The sequence below is a fragment of the Sus scrofa genome, chromosome 2 (genome assembly GCF_000003025.6).
Source record: "Sus scrofa isolate TJ Tabasco breed Duroc chromosome 2, Sscrofa11.1, whole genome shotgun sequence".
Classification (NCBI taxonomy): Eukaryota; Metazoa; Chordata; class Mammalia; order Artiodactyla; family Suidae; genus Sus; species Sus scrofa.
The window spans coordinates 148,546,366-148,569,873 of record NC_010444.4 but is presented as its reverse complement, the minus strand read 5'-3'; the positions used below and the strand labels follow the sequence as shown (position 1 = coordinate 148,569,873).

General features: G+C 43.0%; 1 protein-coding gene across 1 annotated transcript in view; it reads right to left on the bottom strand.

Annotated features, from left to right (window-relative positions):
• STK32A (serine/threonine kinase 32A) overlaps positions 1 to 23,508 on the bottom strand; it is a 143,784-nt gene that overhangs the window by 93,718 nt on the left and 26,558 nt on the right. The window contains 2 exon segments of the mRNA XM_021084962.1: positions 1,767 to 1,918; positions 2,958 to 3,013. Coding sequence (XP_020940621.1) covers positions 1,767 to 1,918; positions 2,958 to 3,013 — 208 coding nt within the window.

Below are 23,508 nucleotides of genomic sequence, written 5' to 3'. Positions count from 1 at the left end.
CTGTTATCACCCGGTCGGCATCATGGAGCAGACCATGTTGTTAACATGACACCAAGTGCGCACATAGCAAGATCTGTAAGCTTTGGTCAGCTTCAAGTCTCACAACTTCATGTTGTTTGAAAAAAGAGGCGGGGGGGAAATAGAATGAAATCGCCTTTGCCTACTCAGTGATGAGAGACCGGCATGGAAGGGCAAAAGGCTGCTACGTGTGTCCTTAGGAAAGGTTTCTGTTCTTAAAAGAAGAAAATTAGCTGAACTTGGGAAGAAAGAACATGTGACTTTGAACAAAGGGAGGCTCATCATTGTGAAGAGAGGGGGGAAAAAGGCAATTTGATGGTTGCTAAGGACGGGAAAGAAAGAGCTGCATCCATTTAACTCTTTACATGGCAGCATTCTGAATAGGCCACTCTGAAATACTGATTACATCCATCGGGGCTGAGCCAGAATTAGCCTCTCCATGTCTGAGTCGTGCATAAACTCTAACGCACCTATTTCTAAGTCACACGAACCATCTTCTCTTCAACTGCCACACAGAGTCTTGGAGCAAATTGTGTATTAAGTGAACTGAATTCATTAAAGATGGAGGGAGACAGGTTTTATGCACTGATCCCTTCAGAGGAATCTCTCTAAACACACGGTGACATTTCAATGATCTTTCCGTTAATATTCTCTGTTGAGATTTCTTTTTCCCCCTTTCTAGCAGGAACGGGTTGGTATGCATATTTAAAAAAACGTCTTACTAAATTAGCTTTAAGAACTGGCTTTTAACATAACAGACGCATTAAAATGTAGAGCAAAATGAGGGAGCCACATAAAGACGTCCATGTGTAAGAAATGAGCAGGAAGTAATAGATAATGCAAGCTTCTCCACCATTTTCTAAGCCTTGGATTATAATAATGGCTTTGGGAGCAGATCACAGCCTTTTAATGTCCAGGTACTGACATAAATTAGCTCCAGTTGTGTTAAGGTCTATTTGATAAGAAAAGGAGCACTCAGTCTTATTCCAACTCCCAGGTAGATGGGTGGCTGCTTAAGAAGTATGCTGCAAGGAAATCAGGTTTATTGCCCATCATTTCATGAAGAAAGCATTTTGTACAAGTTTTAACAGTCCCCTCATGTCTGCCAGCAATTCCATACTTTGCACTCCAAGTCCCTGCCCCACAATTGATGGGGAGAAGGAGCTAATGATTAAGAAGAAATCTGAACTCTTTCCTTGTCAGCCTATTTAATGACAATGCTTTATTTTTTATTTTTATTTTTATTTTTATTTTTTGTCTTTTCAGGGCCACACCTGTGGCATATGGAGGTTCCTAGGTTAGGGGTCTAATCAGAGCTACAGCTGCCGGCCTACGCTACAGCCACAGCAACACCAGGTCCAAGCTGTGTCTGCAACCTACACCACAGCCCACGGCAACGTGGGATCTTTAACCCACCGAACAAGGCCAGGGATCGAACCTGCAACCTCACGGTTCCTAGTTGGATTCGTTTCCCCTGTGCCACGAGGGGAACTCCATGACAATGCTTTTAAAAAAAAGCTGACCTCAAGGACAAGAGGGAGTATGGCAGCTAAACTGAGAAGTATTTACTGGGGATACCAGAATTTATAATTTTGTTTCATTATAAATTCAAAGAAACTAAGGCAAAGGAAAGTCCCAGGGGCGAGCCTAATGAGGGCTTTGCAGGTACACACGTAGAAATCAGGGTGTGTTTATGGAAAAGGAGTTGGGGGTGAAGGCAGGGGTATCCGTCCAGGAAAACCACTCACCACAAGTTAACCAGGAAAGGATGCTCCAGCCCCTGCATGATCTGGAGCTCCTTGAAGACGTTTCGGACCTCGTTGCGCTCCACACACTTTTGTTTGTTCATGTACTTCATCGCGTACATCTTCTTGGTATCACTCTTCTGCACGATGCAGACCTAAGGGCGCCGATCAGAGTGGGAGTGAGTACCAAGCGACAGGTCAGGGACCTGAGACAGAAGGAACTTGTGCTTCAACGAGGCTTGGAGGCCTTATCCCTTGCAAATTCTCTGCTATTAAAATTGCCACTTAGCTCTGATTTCAGAGTAAAAAAAAAAATTCACTTTCTTCTCCTACACCAAATCAGTGTCTAAAGCTCTGCTTTTTCAAACATGCTGGGCTGTTCTTGGTTTTTGGGATTTTTTTTTTTTAAGGCAGTATTTTGAGGAAACCAGCTGCCTCCATATCAGGACTCTCCCAATAACAAATGACATCCTTATTCTGCTCTTAGTGACTGAAATGGGCATGACTCCACTGTCAAACTGAACAATATTGTGCAAAGAATTTCTTCTGACAACCATAGGTAATGCCACCAAACAGGACTTGGAGCACTGGGAAGAAAACACTACGCATGATGTCCATACTTTTGAAATTTTTTTAGGAGTTCATGTAATGCCTGATAAAGTTGACATAAGATGATTCTAAAATGCAAGTTCAATGTAAAATCTGAAGTCACTCTGCGAAAGTCTGTCTCCACCAAGAAACTAACCATCAGAATTTGAACCTAGAAGATTCTTAGAAAAATTAGACTGAATGTGTATAGATTTTATAGTAGGTTTTTATGACAGCTTTTTAAAAGCAAAAATAATGGTTCAACTCCCAGAAATCAGTTGGCTTCTTTCCCACATGAAAAGATTTGATTCTTCCACTGAGAAGGTACTGCTACACGTTGAAAAGAAGATGAAATCTTACTCTCCTCGTTAGAGAAAGTCTGAAACTCTGTACTTTGAGATAAGACTGAGAACACAAGCGTTCATTACCTAACCGCCTGTCACATACTTTCCTTAAACTGTGGCCATAATTTTATAAAAATCCATGATAAAAACATCTCTGAACTACTCTTTACTGTGGTCCCAGTAACTGAATAATTGGAACATTCTCAGATTCTCTGTTCCCCGAGCTACATAGCCTCTAGGGGTTAATCATTTTGGGTCTCACCTTCCCGAAACTGCCTTTTCCAATGGCTCGCAAAATTTCAAAGTGGTCAAAGTTGACTGTAAAACAAAAAGAACACCATGAGTCATTTGGTTTTGCTCTTTAGTCACTCATGAATAATAACATAAAGACTGAACGCAACTTACGTCTTTAAAACAATATTCCAGATGACCTTAACTTGGCCATTGATTGAGCTAATAGATATTTCCTGAATTAGTCACAGCTCTTAGTGCTGGGGGTACAACAGTAATACAGTAGAAATTGAGTCTCCACTTTTATGGAGCCTGTAGACTAGCCAGGGCTCTAGAGAGAGACCCTTGTGGATGAAATAGTTTAAAAAACTGAGTGGACACTGGAAACTTGTGCTGAATGTTAAGGAGAGAAGTCACGGGGCTCTAAGGGGCTGTAAGAGGAGTCACTTAGGTGGCACTGTCAGAAGGAGCATCCCCTACACAGAGCTTCACAGAGAGACCCGGTCCCTTGCGCATACTGTTCTACTAAGCGTCGGCCTCTGCAAATGTCTCCTTATCTCTTTTCCTACTACAGCTACTCTTCTGATTTAAATGATTTCAAATTTCTCCAGTAAGAAACTACGAACCGCATAAGTTTATAGAATGAGCTGATTCCCGAGGCACATACATCTAACAGATTACGGATGAACACGAGTATGAAAGCTCCCGCAGTGGCTCAGTGCGTTAAGGACCTGGTGTCTCTGTGAGGATGCAGGTTCCATCTCTGGCCTCCCTCAGTGGGCTAAGGATCTGGGTTAAGGTGTGGTATAGGTCACAGATGTGGCTCAGACCCATGGCATCTGTGGGTGTGGTATAGGACCTGGCTGTGGAATCCAATTTGACCCCTGGCTCCAGGAACTTCTGTTTGCTGCAAACGCAGCAGTAAAAAGAAAAAAGTCCTCTGTAGACGTGGACTTGATTTGAAGTAGAGATAATCTTTCACATCTGCCGCGCTGAAATATCCCACCCCTAAACTTCAAGTGGAGTGTCATCTATAAAAATATTGAACTCCGATGTTACACACCTGAAATGAATACAATATTGTAGATAAGCTATAGTGGAATAAAAAAATAGTAAAATAAAACTCCACTCCTGGGAGTCGGGAGCAATGAGATTTCAGTGTGGAGAGATGGCCTCCTGGGTAGGGGCTTGTGAAGGGCTTGGTGAAGTGAGGACAAAGCACAGACTTTCCTGGACCAGCGACAGTCTTTGATTCCTTGCCTTGATGTGATCTTCAGAAAATATCCCACTTTCTTTCCCGGTTTTTGCAGTAAGGATTTAGTTGAGTAAAATTGCAAGTGAAGGATTTTAAGGATTTAATCAGAAAAGATTGCAAAATACAAGAGGGTGCTGTTCTTCTCTTGAAATAACATTGTCACTTTCAAGAATAATTAGATTAGCCCCTCCTGAAGGAGAGAGAGAGAGAGACGAGTAAGGGGACCGCTTATCATCCAAACTTTCCCAAGGTTGAAACATTTTTGAACTCTTTATTTCAGAAAAAAATTTAATTATGTGAGGCAGCATGTCGATTACAAATAATCTGGGATTTAGCCTGAAAACAGTGACGTGACTGTGATAAATGATAGGTTCTGAGTCTCCATTGTTTTCCTTATGGACGTTCCCAGGCTAGGGGTTGATCAAAGCTACCTACCACAGCCAGCCTACACCACAGCCACAGCAACTCGGGATTCGAGCTGTGTCTGCAGCCCACACCACAGTTTACGGAAACGCCAGATCCTAACTTAACCCACTGAGCGAGGCCAGGGATCAAACTCGTGTCCACATGGATACGAGTCAGGTTCCTTACCACTGAGCCATGATGGGAGCTCCGAGTCTCCATTGTCTCATCTGTAAAAAAGGAGACTGACCCTGTGAGATAAGAAAATACTGTTTTACCCAGAAAAATGCTCATCAAAGTCTGTATTTACTCAAGCCCTTCACTTGACTATGTTATCTTCCCAAACTCCTTGAGTTCTGAGTTTCTTTTCTCCACTCCACCACACGCCCTGTGAGGGCAGAGATGACAGGTTGCTCTGTTCACCTGGTTTTCCTGGCAACCCAGAGAATTTCTGGTTTGAGGGAGTTGAAGGCATCCCTTTGAACTTTCCATAGAGCCTGGTACAGTGATTGATGCATGACTGGGTCTCAGCAAAGAAATCAAAGTACGCTTTAAAAGATACAGGAAAACCCCCAACAACTGCTGCTTCTAAACATGAGCAGTGGGAGAAATTTTCTGAGGAAGTGTTTTCCAAACTGAGTCGACACACATTAATAAGTTATGAAAAATATTTAGTGGTAATCAAAAGTGTTAAAAAATTAAACGAAATAAAAGCGATGAGAAAATACAAGAAAGGCCTCAAATGTGGTAAGGGTAGTGTTGCTTCAGAAATTTTAGTTTCAGAGTTCCCGTCGTGGCGCAGTGGTTAACGAATCCGACTAGGAACCATGAGGTTGCGGGTTCGGTCCCTGGCCTTGCTCAGTGGGTTAATGATCCAGCGTTGCCGTGAGCTGTGGTGTAGGTTGCAGATGCGGCTCGGATCCCCTGTTGCTGTGGCTCTGGCGTAGGCTGGCGGCTACAGCTCTGATTTGACCCCTAGCCTGGGAACCTCCATATGCCGCGGGAGCGGCCCAAGAAATGTGTACTGTATCATGAGACAGCTTTTTTTTTTTTTTTTTTTTTTTTTTTTTTTTAGTATATTTTTTACTGTGAGTTGAGGTCACAATAACTTGAAAAATATTTTTATAAGTTTTCTCTTAAGTTTCAGATATGACCAAAGCAGTGACTTCCTCACACTCATTACATGAGGCTGGGGTAAGCATTATAGACTAAGGAAATATTTTTTTAAAAGTGACCAAGATTTATTTGCAAGACCAAGATTTTTCCCAAGCAAATCCAATAACTCACAGTGGTTTCTTCACTAGGAGCCTAATCTACCCGGCTGCGATGACATTTTGAATCTGCACGCATATAGCAGGTATCTGGAAAGCGTGAAGTTCCATCGTGATATTAATCCATTTCATGAACCACATCTCTTTATAAACTATTTTAAGCTTTAATGAAAATGATAAAGGATTCGATGCCAGGTTGCTGATAAATTTACACTAGCAGAACTGCTTTAATTAATGTCAGGTGAGGTCCCAGGAAAGTGACAGGCTTAAAGCTTTGGCAATACCCCATCTTATTATTTCCAGTGATTTAAAGAAAGGACAGACTGCAGTCCAAGGCCGCTGAGCCCCAAGTCGCATCCTGGGGAGAAAGCAAGTCGCAGATTGAAAGTGACTGGAAAATAAGCTGTTGGGCCTTCCAGCAAGAGCATCGCCAGTTTGGAGGAAGGCTGATTGAAAAGGCAACTAAACCTCGTCAGTTCAGATCAAATGAGAGAGAGATGAAGTCAGAATTGTGGATTATTGAGTCTGAAGGAATCCAATGATAGGCACATAGGATTTACCTCAGGGGAATATGGAATAGCACACCCGCTGTGTGCCGAACACTTTGATCTGCGTGTGTGATACTAACCAGCAGACTAGTACGACCCACAAGCCACAGTGGGCCTGCAGCCTGTTACTGTACCGCCTATGAACTAAAATTGGCTTTACTTTTTTTAAAGGGTCAAAAAAACCAATATAGAATATGCACTGGAGACCGTGTAAAAACCGGTAACATTTGCTAGCTGGCACTTTAAACAAAAGTGTGCCAACACCTGAGACGGAAAGCACAGTCTTTGGAGACAGACGACCCATGTTCAAATCCCAGCTCCTACAATGAAGAGTTGTATAATCCTAGCAATTGGCTACTTCTGCTTCTTCCTCTTCCTCTTCTTTTTCCTCTTCCTCTTCCTTCTCCTTCTGCAATTTACTTCTAGGCTCTCCGTTTTCCTTGATAAAATAGGGATGAAAATAACATATACCTCATAGTGTTTGTAGCAAGATGAAATGAGTTAACCAGGTAGAGTACTTAGAATATGAACTGAAGCTAACTACTGTGGCTAGTACTACTGTTACTACTATTCCCAGGGGACTAGGCCCGTGCGGAGCTCCGGGCACGTGCCACAGTAAGTTACCGTCATCACACGTGACAGTGTCAGGCAAGGGGGAGGTACTTGGCTGCCTTCAGGGTCAGATCTGCACATCTAGGGCCTTCGTGGGCTGTGGTGTGGGTCCCTGCCGCTGTGTTTTCTCCTGTCTCCAAAGCAAAGGCCACCATTGCTGTGTCTTGTCCTGGCATTGTGTTCGAAAACTTCCCTTCTGGGTCCTGGAGAAACTCTGGTGACCAGGAAACGAAAGGCCATCTGAGACCCTGTTGACCTTGGTGTTTGTGGGGTCTGAAGGCAATGGTTGAGTGTAGGGAGAGATGGGACCTGGTTCTTGCTGGCAAGGAGGGGGCCGGTGCTGGGAAGGTGTTCTGCCAGGAAGGCACAGGCCCCAACCCAGACCTTCCTTGTCTGCCTCAGACTCTGCTTTCACAGCTACCCTCACCCAGCCTTAGCTACCTTGATGTCAGGGCAGTATCCTTAAGGGTGCCCGGAGGTCCATAGGGTTAACAGACAAAGTCGAATGGATCCTAATGGTGTGATGTCACATGGAGCATTTTTAAAACTATATGTGTACATGTGGGTGTGTATTAGATTCTAGGTATAAGTGATATCATGTGGTATTTGTCTTTCTCTTTCTGACTTCACTAAGTATGAGAGTCTCTAGTTCCATCCATGTTGCTGCAAATGGCATTATTGTGTTCTTTTTATGGCTGACTAGTATTCCATTGTGTATATATACCACATCTTCCTAATCCAATCATCTGTCGATGGACATTTAGGTTGTTTCCATGTCTTGGCTATTGTGAATAGAGCTGCAATGAACATGCGGGTGCATGTGTCTTTTTTAAGGAAACTTTGCCTGGATACATGCCCAAGAGTGGGATTGCTGGGTCATATGGTAGTTATTTATTTAGTTTTATGATGAACCTCTGTACTGTTTTCCATAGTGGCTGTACCAATTTACATTCTCACCAACAGTGCAGGAGGGTTCCCTTTTCTCCACACTCTCTTCAGCATTTGCTATTTGTGGACTTATGAATGATGGCCATTCTGACTGTTGTGAGGTGGTATCTCATAGTAGTTTTGACTTGAATTTCTCTAATAATCAGTGATATTGAGCATTTTTTCATGTGCTTGTCGGCATCTGTGTATCTTTTTGGAGAAATGTCTATTCGGGTCTTTTGTCCATTTTTCAATTGGGTTGTTGGCTTTTTTGCTATGAGTTGTGTAAGTTGTTTGTATATTTTAGAGATTAAGCCTTTGTCCGTTGCATTGTTTGAACTATTTTCTCCCATTCCATAGGTTGTCTTTTGTTGTTGTTGTTATCGTTTCCTTTGTTGTGCAAAAGCTTATCAGTTTGATTAGGTCCCATTGGTTTATTTTTGCTTTTATTTCTGTTGCCTTGGGAGATTGACCTAAGAAAGCATTTGTAAGGTTGATGTCAGTGAATGTTTTACCTATGTTCTCTTCCAGGAGTTTGATGGTGTCTTGTCTTACATTTAAGTCTTGAAGCCATTTTAAATTTATTTTCCGTGCATGGTGTGAGGGCGTGTTCTAGTTTGATTGATTTACATGTGGCTGAGACCAGAATTGCCAAGGCAATCTTGAACAAAAACCAAGCAGGAGCCAAAAACTCTCTCAGACTTCAGGCAATATTACAAAGCCACAGTATCAAGATATTGTGGTACTGGGACTAAAACAGCCATACAGACCAATAGAACAGAATAGAGAAACCAAAGATAAACCAGACAACTATGGTCAATTAATCTTCAACAAAGGAGGCAAGAATATAAAATAGGAAAAAGACAGTCTTTTCAGCAAGCAGTGCTGGGAAAACTGGACCCACACTCTAATCTCTACTTTTGTAGTTGTCTTAAGGTTATTCTCCCTGTGAACCCACCCATCCCTGAGGTAGAATCAGGGAAGCAAGGTGGGACTTCCTTGCCCTCCTCACAGAAGGTCTTGAGTCATGTCAGGCTTTCCCAAGTCTTTTGCCCTAAACATCAGCTGGTGGTGGATGCAGGGCTGGTGCTGTTTATTACATCTGTTTTGCTTCCCTTACCATCTCCCCAGTCTCAATATGCTAGTCAGCAAATAGTGTGGAAGGAAAGAAAAGGGGAAACACGTTTTAGACTTTGGTGTACCACCCTGACACTTGGAGTTATGGAGAAGATCATTCTAGAAGGTGAAGCAGAAAGTCCATTCTTATTCCTGTTTTGATGTAGGGATATTTGGAAAATCTTTTTTTTTTTTTTATCTTAAGATTCCAGGGAGTTCCCATCATGGCTCAGCGGTAATGAACCCAGCTAGTATCTATGAGGATGAGGGTTTGATCACGGGCCTCTCAGTGGGTTAAGAATCTGGCGTTGCTGTGAGCTGTGGTGGTGGTCACAGACATGGCTCAGATACCTAGTTGCTGTGGCTGTGATGTAGGCCAGCAGCTGCAGCTCCAATTGGACCCCTAACCCAGGAACTTCCATATGCAGCAGGTGCAGCCCTAAAAAAAAGCAAAAAGCCCACTGAAAACTAAAAATGACAGGTAATAAAAAAATAAAATTATATTCAAAGAAAAGGAAGTGTTCTTTCCCATTCCAAAATTTTAGTTCTATTCCTAGAATGCAATCCACTATTAACCAATTCTTCTGTATCCTTTAAGAGATTTTTTCCTGCATATATGCATTCCGTTTTGACAGTGATAGCAATGTACTAGCATTCCTATAGGAATATAGATTATAAGCCCTTTCTCCATAATTATATTTGGCTCAATCATACGTTACATATAGATCTATATCTAATTATTTTAAATAGCTCCTTTGTATTTCATTGTATAAATAGTACCGTAAAATATTGAGCCTATTGATGGGCTTTCAAAGATGATTTGTTATTACCTGCAATATCACCACAAACATCCTTAGTCAGCTCATGTGCATGTGTTGAAGGCTAACTTTATAAAAGTAGAACTGTTGGGTCAAAGATGATGCCAATTTTGCAATTTAATAGATGCTGTGAACAGCTCTCCAAAGATGTTGCACCAAATCTCCATCATCCAGTAACGCGTAAGGATGACATTCTGTCCACTGCCATGTCAGCATTATGACATCAACTGTCCTTGAGCTGATGAGCGAAAAAAATTGAATTGCTGATTGACTTGATGCCGTTGGCCTTGTGGGAGGTTAGGGGTGCCCATCAACTTCTAGGCAAAAATGCACGTGTAATTTATAGTCAGTCCTCATGTCTGACATTCCTCTGTATCCGTGGTTCTGCATCAATAGCAGATGGTGCACTACTGTAGTATGTATTTATTGAAAAAAAAATTGGAGCATTAGTGGACCACACAGCTGTTGTTCAAAGGTCAGCTGTATTTCTTTAATGATAATAAGTAAAGTCTCATATCTTTGTTTATTTATTTATTTATTTATTTATTTAGTTGCTTTTTAGGGCCGCACACACAGCATAGGGAAGTTCCCGGGCGAGGGGTCAAATTGGAGCTATAGCTACTGGCCTATACCACAGCCATAGCCATGCCAGATCCGAGCCATGATAGCAACTATACAACAGCTCACAGCAACACTGGATCCTTAACCCACTGAGCAAGGCTAGGGATTGAACCCACATCCTTATGGATGCTGGCCAGGTTCCTAAACCCACTCAGCCACAACGGGAACTCCCACATTTATTTTTTCAAAGAACTGCCTGTTCATATATTTTGCCTGTTTTTAATGAGCTATTAGTCTTTTGGACTTGCAAGGGCATTGAAAATGTTAAATAAATCAAATTCCTCCATCATACATCTCAGGAATATTTTTCCCGGCTGCCCATTTGGCTTTTGACTATAAAACATTTTTAAGAATGGAAATAACTTAAATGTCAAATTTATATTTTATAGAGTCATTTTTTATATAGCTAAATGTTTTCAGTCTTTCTTTTTGTTCCTCTGGACTTAGATGTTTTTTAAAAAAGCATTTTGGGGGGGCGAAAGCATGTACTTGTATTTTTTTTTTTTTTTTTTTGTCTTTTTGCCTTTTCAAGGGCCGCTTCCCGTGACATATGGAGGTTCCCAGGCTAGGGGTCTAATCAGAGCTGTAGTCACTGGCCTACGCCAGAGCCACAGCCATGTGGGATCCAAGCCGCCTCTGCAAACTACACCACAGCTCACGGCAACGCCAGATCCCTTAACCCACTGAGCAAAGCCAGGGATTGAACCCGCAACCTTATGGTTCCTAGTTGGATTTGTTAACCACTGCGCCACGACAGGAACTCCTGTACTTGTATTTTAAATCAATAGCTTTTGACATCTAAAATATAAACTTAGAATGAATTAGGTATGTATTCAAGATACACGAGTAAGCAAGTTTCTGAATTCCAAAAATTCTAAAACCTCCTGCCACAGCTTAAAGTAAAAGCTAAAACAATGGTCCTTTGCTGGTACCCAGTGATGCCAACACGACAGTTAACAAGCGGACACTTGTAAGTGCTTTGGGAGAACGTTCTCTTGAAGCAGGCTGCCCTCCACATCTTCTTATGCGGACACTTCGTTTAGTAGACACTTAACTTAGACGGCACCGTATTAAATTCCGATGGTGCTCTTCGATGCAGTACACACACCGGCTGCTTAAACATGACACCACTGGCGGGGGGATTCTCAAAAGGCAAAGTCGATTCAACATGGAAACAGTCATTGCTTAGCTGGCACCTGTCCCCTTTCCCTCCAGTCCGGGAAATGTGTGTGTGTGTGTGTGTGTGTGTGTGTAATTGCCCTCCCACCCAGAACAGCAAAATAGACACTTAGATGAAGTAAAAGTGCAAACAGACAGTGCTCCCTGAACTCAGCTGTGTCCACTGACAACCACAAACCTGCACTGATTGCTTAGCAGGAACAGCCACGCGTTGTGCCCTGTGCCGGGAGAAAGAAAGGCAAGGCTGCCTGCCTTCCAGGGGCTTACAGAATAATTAATAGTAGCTAATATGTAACATTTTTGCAAGAAATGCCAGACATTATTCTAAGCATGTCATACATTATCTCATGTTTTCATCAGTCCTATGAAATAGTACTACCGTTATTGAAATTTTCTTTTAAGCTGAGCAAATTGCAGCCCAGAGTAATTATGTAATTTTTTCAAGGCCACAGCATAAGCAGAGGGCAGCACGGTGCAAGTCCGAACTGCCCTTAAATGCTATTCTCAGCTATAGCCCATTAAATGCAGATAACTGTCCCCGAGGGAGTAGAATATGCAACAGGTCAGGCAAAGACCTGTCTCATAATACTGCCCATATTTCTTCTGCTTCTCTTAAGCAGGATCTCTTTTTTTCTTCCTTTTTTCATAAAACCCTTTAGCGTCTATCTCTGACCTGGGCAAGGGTCTCTCTTATTCCTAGATCTTGTCTTACAGCACTGGTCCACCCAACCACGTGCTGGCATCGCTGGAATGTGTCACTCGTCACAGCCCCATCCCTCACTGGAAGCCCTGGTCTGGGAGTGCTGCTTTGATGTGAGCCATTCAAATCTGCATACTCCATGTGCAGGTTTTTCTGGTTTAGAAATGCATGCCTCCCTCTCTATCACAAAGTTTCCTAAACAGGAAAACAGAACCAGCCAGAGGGAGAAAAAGCAGGCCTGTAGGTCCCAGGAAATAAAACCAACACATGGAATAAAGTACACTCACGAGATTAAAAAAGAGCCCTGAGAGTTCCTGCCATGGCGCAGTGGGTTAGGAATCCAGCTGCAGGGGCCTGAGTCACTGCAGAGGTGTAGTTCAATCCCTGGCCTGGTGCAGTGGGTTAAAGAATCTGGTGTTGACACAGCTGTGGCTCGGATTTAATCCCTGATCCAGGGACTTTCATATACCACGAGTATGGCCATTAAAAAAAAAAAAAGAAAAGAAGAGCCCTGATAGCGTATTAAAGTGTGTCACTCTATAGCCATAGAGGTCCTATTTTGCTAACTCTAACCCTGATATTCCTGCTATCATTTTTTAAAAACTTACACTTTTTAAGCAGAATTGATTTAAGTTCCAACTGTGAGAAGCAGCACTGCTGCCGGGAGGTGAGAGCGTCATGGGAACAGCATCGGGAACAGCTGTCCAGGATGCAGCTGGACGCCTTAGAGGAGACGATGAAAAACTGAGACAAGTGTTGCAAGGGACTTGCTCTTTCTGACGTTTTCTTGTTTTTATCCCGATATTGAAGTACCAGAAAGATAATCTCCCAGGAAAAATGAAAGGTGCACATGAGTAACTGCAATATAAAGGAATATATATGTACTAAGCGGCTCATGGGGTTCTACGAGGATTCCCAAATGGGTCTGCCCCTCAGAATCACTCAAAACACTGTTTTTAAAATTCAGATTCACTAAAAATCATTTTAAAAAGTAAAAATCATCTAAAAGATAAAATAAAATGTAGATTCGCGGGCCTGTTCTGAATCAGTCTCTGGAGGCTGGACCTAAAAATGTGAATTTTAATCAGCTCCCAGGGCTACTTGGATGGGAACTGCCTGGAACCAATCTGCAGGTCTTTATTTACAAACCATTGTTCTGTCCACCAAAAGCCACAGGAGTTTTGAGAAGGGAATAGGTCTTCTTCCTACGGAAGATAAAAGAGCTTCGTGGAAGGGCAGTGTTTCATCTGGGCCTTTGCAGAAAGGGTAGAAGTTCAGCAGGTCACCAGGCAGAGGAGGTCGGGGAGGATGTATTTAGTGACCTCGCCTCTAGTGCGAAGAGGCTCTCAGTGTTCTTTTATTTGATTTCAGTGGCCTTGAACCTCCCTTTCCACCTCTGCCCCCTCGGCCGTGAGTCTGAAGCAGATTCGTCCTGGTGCCTGTACTGAGCCACATCTTAGGTCAACGTTGACAGTTATCATCAATTATGTACCAAAAATGTCCAGGCACTGAACCCGCGGTTTATACACATTCCCCTAATTAATCCTTACCCAAAATACCATATTACTGCTGCTTTGTGGATGAGTTAAATCTCCCAGGGCTGGGGCTTGGACTTGAAACTGACCGTGTGGGGCTCCAGTGATTTTGATATTACAGGTGAGTTCTGGAAGTTTTGCCATAGACAACATTGTGGTTATAAGCATGAAACTTAAGGTTTGGGCTTTGGCTGAGCTACTTACTAGCTGTGACCTGAAGTAAATTAGTTAATTTCTGGGCTTGAATTTCCTTCTCTGTAAAACTGATGGCACTGAGCATCCCTTCTAAGGTTTCAGGAGGGCTGGGTGATGTAAGGAGTGTCCAAGGTGCTTCTCAAGTGTTCGCAGCAGAGGAAGAACTCAGAGAAAGTATGGTTACGACTGTTTTTGCTATTAGTAGATGAGTCACTTTGGTATCAGCCCCGAACCAAGCATTTCCTGCCAAAACGTGAGGCAGAGTGATGCTGGGATGCTGGTACAGCAGTACAAGCTCTGTGCTCGATGAAGGCAGGCACTGGGCCCATCCTGTTGATTACTCAATCATCTGGAGCCATGCTGGGCCTGCAGCACAGGCCTGATGGGTACACACTTGAGAGATACACACTTTTAGAGAACATGTGTGACTTTGTATGAAAATTTTTAAAGGTTTTTTTTTTTTTTCATGTTGACTTCCTAGCCTATCATCATTTAAAATAGATACAGCCTAAAAACTGTCTTATTGGAGTTCCCATTGTGGCTCAGTGGTAATGAACCCAACACAGTGTCCATGAGGATGTGGGTTTGAACCCCTGCCTTGCTCAGTGGGTTAAGGATCTATCCTTGCTATGAGCTGTGGCATAGGTCACAGATGCAGCTCCGATTTGACCCCTAGCCTGGAAACATCCATATGCAGCCCTAAAAAGCAAAAAAAAAACAAACGAAAGAACTTACCAACTACCTATTCTCAAATGGCTTCTTTTTATTATCAGTGAAGTATCGCGTTGTGTCAATATCGCTGTATAGAAAAGTACCCACATTAAGTTACCATCTTCCATACACCTCATCTTCCCTTCCATATACCCCCTGCTGCCCCTTGGCCATTTGTTTTTAAGAATGGACACAGCATGATTTTGCCAAGAAGGGAATAAGAAGACAGAAAGAATGGAAGCTCTGGTTAAAAATAGAGTTCTTCTGGTGGATTTTAAGTTTTCCACTAATTAGGTGAAGGCTTAGTCATCACACTATATTATTCCTAGAGGGAGGTCATTACCAAGAAAACTCACACCCTTTTGAGATGGTCACAGCAAGGGGGAAAGAAGCTAAAGTCACTTCTCCAGGAGCTTTGACTTTGCTATCAAGTCAAATCAACTAATAGCCACCAAGCACCTGTGTGCCTGGGACTCTCCTTGGCACAGATGGAAAAAAAAAAGGAGCTTGGGACCAAGACACCTCCTCAGGAAACTGAGTATGACTCATGCAGGTGTATTTGTGAGAACACCAAAGCTAGATAAGCGAATGCCCTGCCTCAATTTTATTTTATTTTGCTATAGTGTATGAATCTTTGGAACCCATTCTTTCATCTCTGTGGAATTAGATGAGCATAAATAAATACACAGGCAACTAAGTGGACAAGGGAAAGCAATTGGCATTAGTGTTTGGTAGAGAAAGAGGCTCTATGGAGCCTTCGAGAAGGGAGAGATACTGTGGCGTGGCAATTTTCCTTCTTGGTTTTTAGTGAAGATTGAATGCTTTGATGGAAGATAAAAAATGATTTGAGGCATTCCCGCCATGGCTCAGTGGTCAACGAATCCGAGTAGGAACCATGAGGTTGCGGGTTCGATACCTGGCCTTGCTCAGTGGGTTAAGGATCTGGCGTTGCCATGAGCTGTGGTGTGGGTTGCAGATGCGGCTCGGATCCCGAGATGCTGTGGCTCTGGCGTAGTCTGCTGGCTATAGCTCCGAATTGACCCCTAGCCTGGGAACCTCCATATGCCACGGGAGTGGCCCTAGAAAAGGCAAAAAGACCAAAAAAAAAAAAAAGAAAAAAAGATTTTAGACTGAATTACACTGGAACACTAGTTCCACCATTTATAAGATAAATGGAATCAGAACGTTTGCTGGACTTCTCTGAGTCAATTTCTTGCTCATAATGAAGAATATTTTTTTATAAAATGAATATGCTTTTATCATAAAAATACAGAAAAGTAGAAGAAAAAAATCATCTAGAGATAGCTGTGATTAATATTTTGATCAGTCTTTCTGTCTTTGAGACATTTTTATTTTTGTCAAAGCTATGTTATCATATCTATCTACCTTGGTGGACAGTTTCAAGGGTCAGAGTTCTAACAGATTTATTTTAAAACACTGATGTGAGTCCTATGATCCACTTGTCTCACCCTCCAATATTTCCTGGCCAAGAAGCCAACACTTTTGCCTCTTTGAGTCAGTAGATTTGGTAGTTTTCACCATACATCTAGATAGTATAATTTTGTTGTCTTTCCTTGTCAGTTTTAGGCATTACTTTTTGAAATTTCAGGACAGCAGGTGAGCATTTAGTTCACTTTCTTGGTCCTTTCTTGCTTCCGTCTTTCTAATATAGCTGAATCTGATAAATAATTTCAGTTTGATCAATGTTCAATATTTCCATTTTTGAGTATGGAAACGGTATGCACACCTGAGTCATGTAGTAAACCACAATTAGTTTTCCTTTCTTGCACATATTTTTCTCTTTTTTTTGGTTTTCCTGGAGTTAATAATTATCTTGTTTACTCATACTTGTTTTTCTGTATCCTTTTTCCCAATTCAATCTCAAACTCTTCTCTGGTTGTCTTAGTTCCCTTTCAACATGTTCAAGTGCATCAGTCACACTGGCTTCTTCCTAAAAATGTTTCTACAGGAGTCATCCAATCTGGACTGTTTATCTTTTTTGCTTCACAGCCATCATCCTGGGGCTCACTGTTACCACTGTCCTGGGAATTTCTTCCACTTCTCTTTCATGATGGGGTCCCTCCTTGGTGCCTGCATTATCTCCCTATTTCTTGTTTTACTCCCCCTCCACTTTTTTGGCCACCTACTGCATTGGAAGTTCCCCAGTCAGGTATCGAACCTGCGCCATAGCAGCAACCCCAGATGCTGCAGTGACAACACCAGATAGTTAGTCCACTGCACCACAGGAGAACTCCACTCCCTTATTTTTGTGAAGCATACCTTAAAACAGTTTTGTGAGAAAGATTGTTTGGGAGTTAAACTTTCGAAGCCTTGTATGTAAACAAAATATTTTACTCTACTCACACTCAATTGAGAGTTTGGCTGAATATGGAATTCTAGATTGGAAAGTATTCTCCTTCAAAATTTTGAGGCATGGATTTGCTTAATTTCCACCTTTTTGTGCATGTGTTGCTTTAAAAAGTCTAAAGCTGGAGTTCCCATCATGGCTCTGCGGTTAAGGACCTGATGTTGTCTTTGTAATGACGCAGGTTCCATCCCTGGCCTCACTCAGCTGGTTAAGGATCCAGCATTGCTGCAAGCCGTGGCATAAGACACAGATGTAGCTCGGATCCAGTGTTGCTGTGGCTGTGGTATAGACTATAGCTGCAGCTCCATTTCAACCCCTAGCCTGGGACCTTCGATATGCTGCAAGTTCAGCCATAGAAAGAAAAAGGAAAAAAGGAAGTCTAACACTATTTTGATACAAGACCCTATGATGAAACAGGTTTCTTCTCTTCAACCTTGCAAGATGGTGGATTTGTATTGAATGATTTAAAATTTCATGATTATATGGGCTTATTTTGTTTGTTATGCTGGACATTTGATAGGCTCTTTCAATCTGGAAAAGTTCTGGACTTTTCTTTTTCACTTATATTATGTAATAATGGTTTCTTCCCTTTTATTTTCTCTTTAAGGGAACTTAGAACTCTCAGACTGGCCCTTAAATTTTCTTAAGTTTACACTTCTGTTTCCTATCTCTGTTTACTCATTATTCTAGGAAATTTCCTGAAATTTATCTTCTAAAACTTCTTTGAGATTGTTCCAGTCTTGCTAGAAATGTCTGAGTCACTAATTTTTAGTCTATGAATGTTGCTTTCTTGGTATCCTCTTTTTCTCTCATTAAAAAAAGTTTTGATTGCTATACCACATATCTCTCTGGTAGTTTTCCTTAAGTTGTTTTTTCTTTCTGTTCATGGTAGTATCTGTCAGTCCTATTAGAAGCCTTCCCACATGTCAGAAAAATCCTTGACTATCTGTTCATCTTTAAGCGTGGAGGCCTAAATTCCCTGCCTGAATGTTTTGAGCCTGAGGGTGAAACTAGTAACAGTGAGCCTCACTCGAGAAATCAATGGCTAGAATGTTGAGTTGGAAAAGCTCCAAAGCTGATGAACTTTAGACCTTCCTTCCTGGGGTGGTCAGAAGCTCTAGGAAAGAGTCTGGAGTCTTGTCTGGAGAGGGAGGTACCGGTGTCGGCGTTACCAAAGCCTAATGGGAGAGCGGGGTGAGAGCTTACACACCCTGTACACATCCATTTGCTTGGTCCCTCCATAGTACACTTGGCACTGCCGGCCCTCAGGGTACCAGGACTTCCCTGCTCAGGGACCCTCCTCCCAGAGGGTAAACCACAGTGTGGGGTGCAGATGACTCATTTCTTTTGAAGAGTGGTAGAAGGACAGGACGCGCTTTTAAACCGACATCCAAATGATCCTCCTTAACACCCCCCCTTCACCTCTCCTTCTAGAGACACATGACGTTGCCGACTCCCGGGGGCTGGGAGGAGGGCCATGTGTTACACCCACCATCCCTCCCTGGAAGTCTTGCTTCCATTTTTTTTCCTCTTCCTTAAAACACCTATCTTGCAGGGCTGTGGTGGGAACTAATGTGGTAAGTCCATCAGGAATACACTGAGTGTCGAGTAGGTGCTCAATAAATAAGAGCTATTTTTGGTTTTGGAAAGTTAAACAGTAGGAGTCGGACATGGCCACTGATTTATCGTTGCTTTGTGACTTTGGCTAGTGTTTTCTAAAACACATTTTTAGACTCCCATTTTCATCCAAATGAGGATGACAGTAGCTTTCTTATTTATGTCTTTGAATTACTTTTAGAGTCAGATTAGAAGAGGATGAGCAAATCCTGTGCAATACAAAGCTCTCTTGTGGGCTGGAGGCAGAGAAGTGGGGGTGGGGGGACTCTCTCTCTGCCTCTTCCTGGGGTGTGAACCAGGGCCGGCTCTCCAGCCTGGCAGAGGCTCCACTGTCTGCTTGGGAAATCAGTGCAGCTGATCCATTCCTCCCCATTGGCGATGAGGGTAAAGAGATGACTAAGAAGAGTACCGTGTTTTGAGAAACATTCCTGAGAGCAGTGGCCACGTATTCCACCTGGTATCCACCGGTCTCTGTAGGATGCAGCTCCAAGTTTCCTGTATTGAAGCTTCCCTGTAAAACTCTCACCTCAAGAGCACCATGAATTGCTAAATATGAGTATAAGCACATTCTTTTTTGTTTTTGTTTGTTTGTTTTCATTTTTGTCTTTTTAGGGCCACAGCGGTGGCATATGGAGCTTCCCAGTCTAGGGATCTAATTGGAGCTGTAGCTGCCAGCATAGACTACAGCCACAGCAACTTCAGATCCAAGCCGTGTCTGCAACCTACACCACAGCTCACAGCAATGCTGAATCCTTAACCCACTGAGTGAGGCCAGGGATCAAACCTGCAACCTCAAGTTTCCTAGTTGGATTAATTTCCGTGACACCACAATGGGAACTCTTATAAACACATTCTTAAACTTGAGGGGATGGGATGGACTTCCTGGGTGAATACGTGGACTTTTTTCCCAGGAGAATAAAGAATGCTAACATACAAACTAATCTTGGTATAAATCACAGGATTCCTCAGAATCCCATGTTGACCATGAGACATCTAAGTGAGAGATGCTACCTCTAACCTAACATAAGACCTAACATAACAGTCTGAGTATAAGCCCCTTCACACATCAAATGACAATCTGGTAGCACTTTCAAACACTTCATACATGAAACACCTTTCTGGGGGTTTCCCTTGCATTATTCAAATATTTCACATTGGCAACAATATGCAAATACAACATTGAGACTTGCTCAAGGTCATAGAGCTAGCACTGGTATCAGCCATGAGTTCATTATCCCCCCAAAAAGATACAGACGTCATAAACCCCATATATAGAAACCACAACTCCTAGTGCTGTAGAAAGCGACCTTATTTGGGAATGACATTGTTGCAAATGTAAGTAGTTAAGATGAAGTTGTACTGGGGTAGCAGTAGGCTAGGTCCTAAACCAGTATGACTGGTGCTTTTCTAAGAAGAGAGAAGTTTGCACACAGACACAGTGAAGATGGAGACAGAGGTTGTAGTTATGCTGCCACAAGTCAGAGAGCTCCTGGGCTACCGAAGCTGGAAGAGGCAAGAGAGGAACTTCACTGGAGGAGCCAGGGGGCAGTGACTCTTCCAACACCTTGACTTCAGACTCCGAGCTCCAGAGCTGGGAAGGCTTCTACTGCTTTAAGCTAGCCAGTCTGTGGTGCTTGTAAGCATAGCCCTTGGAAACTAACAGTAGGAAATTATTCAAAAGTCTAATTCCAATAACTAAGCTTGTTTCTATTACATGATAGCACATGCTTTCCATATATCAAAACACAGGAAGAATGCCTGGAGTGGCATTTTTTAAATATATATATAATTATTTTTTTTCCATGATAGCTGGTTTACAGTATTCTGTCAGTTTTCCACTGTACAGCAAGGTGACCCAGTTACACATACATGCATACATTCTTTTTTCTCACATTATCAGGCTCCATCATAAGTGACTAGATAGTTCCCATGATGAAATGTTGAAAGAAGAAGGATGGGCTAGTTCTAACTCTAATTACATTTTCCAAGAACTTGGTGAGTAGATGGCAGTGTATTCCTACTGTTCAAAAAGTGTGTGTGAGGAGTTTCCTTCATGGCTCAGTGGTTACAAACCCAACTAGTATCCATGAGGACACCGGTTTGATTCCTGGCCTCGTGCAGTGGGTTAAGGATCCGGCATTGGCATGAGCTGTGGTGTAGATTGCAGACACAGCTTGGATCCAGCGTTGCTGTGGCTGTGGTGTAGGCTGAAAGCTGTAGCTCGGATTCGACCCCTCGCCTAGGAACATCCATATGCCATAAGTGCGGCCCTAAAAGACAAGAAAAGAAAAAAGAAGTATGTTGGAGCATGTAGTCAAGCAGGGCAAAAACGCTGGTTTTAAAGTCCTGGAAGAGAGGGTTCTCCAATTCCCTGGAATCTCCACTGTGCCAAACTCGGCACTGAGAGGAGGGAGAGGAAGAGGAAGTGTTTCTGCTGTGCGTTTCTTCTGTCCTTCACTGAATCTGCTGATGGCTGAAAATGCTTGCTGTCAGCACATTTTGAACAAAAGCAAAATGACAGATCCTAGTCTTTAAGCATCTGCTCCAGTAAGGATAAGCAAAAGCCCTGGCGTGTCCAGCAGTGATACATGGGCTAAAGACCCAGGTCCAGTCCTAACTCTACCATTAGCTGACTACAGAGATCCTTCTTCTTTTTTAAAAGATTATATTGGAAAACGGTTGACTTACAGGGTTGCGTTAACTTCAGGCGTGCAGCAAAGTAAATCAGTTATGCATATATTCATTCCTTTTCAGATTCTTTTCCCATATAGGTTCTTACACAGTATTGAGTAGATGTCCCCAAGCTGTACAGTGGTCCTTGTTACCCGTCTATTTTATATGTAATATTGTCTGTATGTTAATCTCAGCCTCCTAATTTATCCTGCCCACCGCATTTCCCCTTTGGTAACTGTAAATTTAGTTTCAAAATCTTTTAAGTCTATTTCTGTTTTGTAAGTACATTGTATAATTTTTATTAGATTCCATATATTAGTGAACTCATGATATTTGTCTTTGTCTGACTTCACTTTGTATATAATTTCTAGGTCCATCCATGTTGCTAGAAATGGTGTTATTTCATTCTTTTTTATGATTGAGTAGTATTCCATTGTATATGTACCACATCTTCTTTATCCAGTCCTCTAATGATGGACATTTAGGTTGCTTCTTTGTCTTGGCTATTGTAAATAGTGCTGCAATGAACATTGGGGTATAGGTATCCTTTCGAATTATAGTTTGCCTCCAGATAGATGCCTAGAAATAGAGTAGGGATTCTTGAATCATACGGTCATTCTATATTTAGTTTTTTTTCTTTTTAGTACCACACCTCGGCATATGGAAATTCCTAGGCTAGGGGTTGAATTGGAGCTGCACCTGCTAGCCTATGCCACAGCCATAGTAACAAAGGATCTGAGCTGCATCTGTGACCTATACCAGAGCTCACGGCAACACAGGACCCTTAACCCACTGACTGAGGCCAGGGATCGAACACACATCCTCAAGAATACTAGTTGGGATGGGGTGGAGCAAGATGGCGGAGGACGAAGAGTCACGCTCACCTTCTCCCACAAACACATCGAAAAACACATCTACATGTAAAACGACTTGCACAGAACATCAACTGAATGCTGGCAGAAGAACTTAAACCTCCAAAAAGGGCAAGAAACTCTTGACATAACTGGGTAGAAAAAAAGAAAAAAAGAGAGAGAAAAGGAATTGGGGCATGACTAGCATTCCCGAGAGGGAGCTGTGAAGGAGAAAAGGAACCCACCTCCTGGGAAGCCACCTAACTGATGAAAGATCAGCTGAGACAGCAGGACCTCAAAGTCATCAATAAAAGTGCAGCATCTGGACTGAGAACAGCAAAGCAAGTGAGAGCCGTACAGATCATCTGCACCACAGCCAGACACCACAGCCTGAGATGCTGGGGTCAGGGCTGGGTGCTTAGACTCTGGCTGCGGAGGTCAGTCCCGGGAGAGAACTGGGGATGGCATGAGGGGCTAAGGAGCAGTGCACCACTGGCTGAGGAGGGGAATGCCACAGCAAAGGGAACCCGGGAGAAGGTCTGGACCCATTGGAGAGGCAAGGCGCCATTGTCAGGGAGGGGAGAGGAGGAGTGGGCTGCCATAGGAAACTCCCTGCACTGGAGCTGCGCATGCCCTCAGGCTTAGAGGGTGGGGGCGGCTCTACAGAGGCTATGGAACAGCAAGAAGCCTCTTACTCCTTTAAGGGAGATTAGGCTGTTCTTGTGCAGGCTACCAGTGGCCAGGCATCTATTGTGTGGGCTAAGGGCATAAGGGGACTAAGTGTGATGTGGTGCCTCTTGCATGATCTACAGGTGGCAGGGGCAGACCCTGGTGGTTGTCTCAGAGGCCAGAAGGAGGCATGGCTTGCCACACTGAGGGCCTGTGAGTGGGCTCCACCAGTGACCCCAGTCACTTCAGGGGTTGCTAAAAAAGAAAAGAGGATATTACAACCACACACCATACACTGTCATTCTCACTCCCCTGGGAACACACCCATCCTGCAGCTGCCACTGCCAAACGCTTTGGGTGACCCCCAGACACTTGTTCACTGTCGATTCCAAGACCCTACAACTAGGAGCTAACTGGTGCAGCACCTCCTGCATGGGCTAAGTGGGACAAGGTGCTTCCTGCAGGATTTGCAAGCAGCAGGGGCAAACCGCCACAGTTATCCCTGATTCCAGAG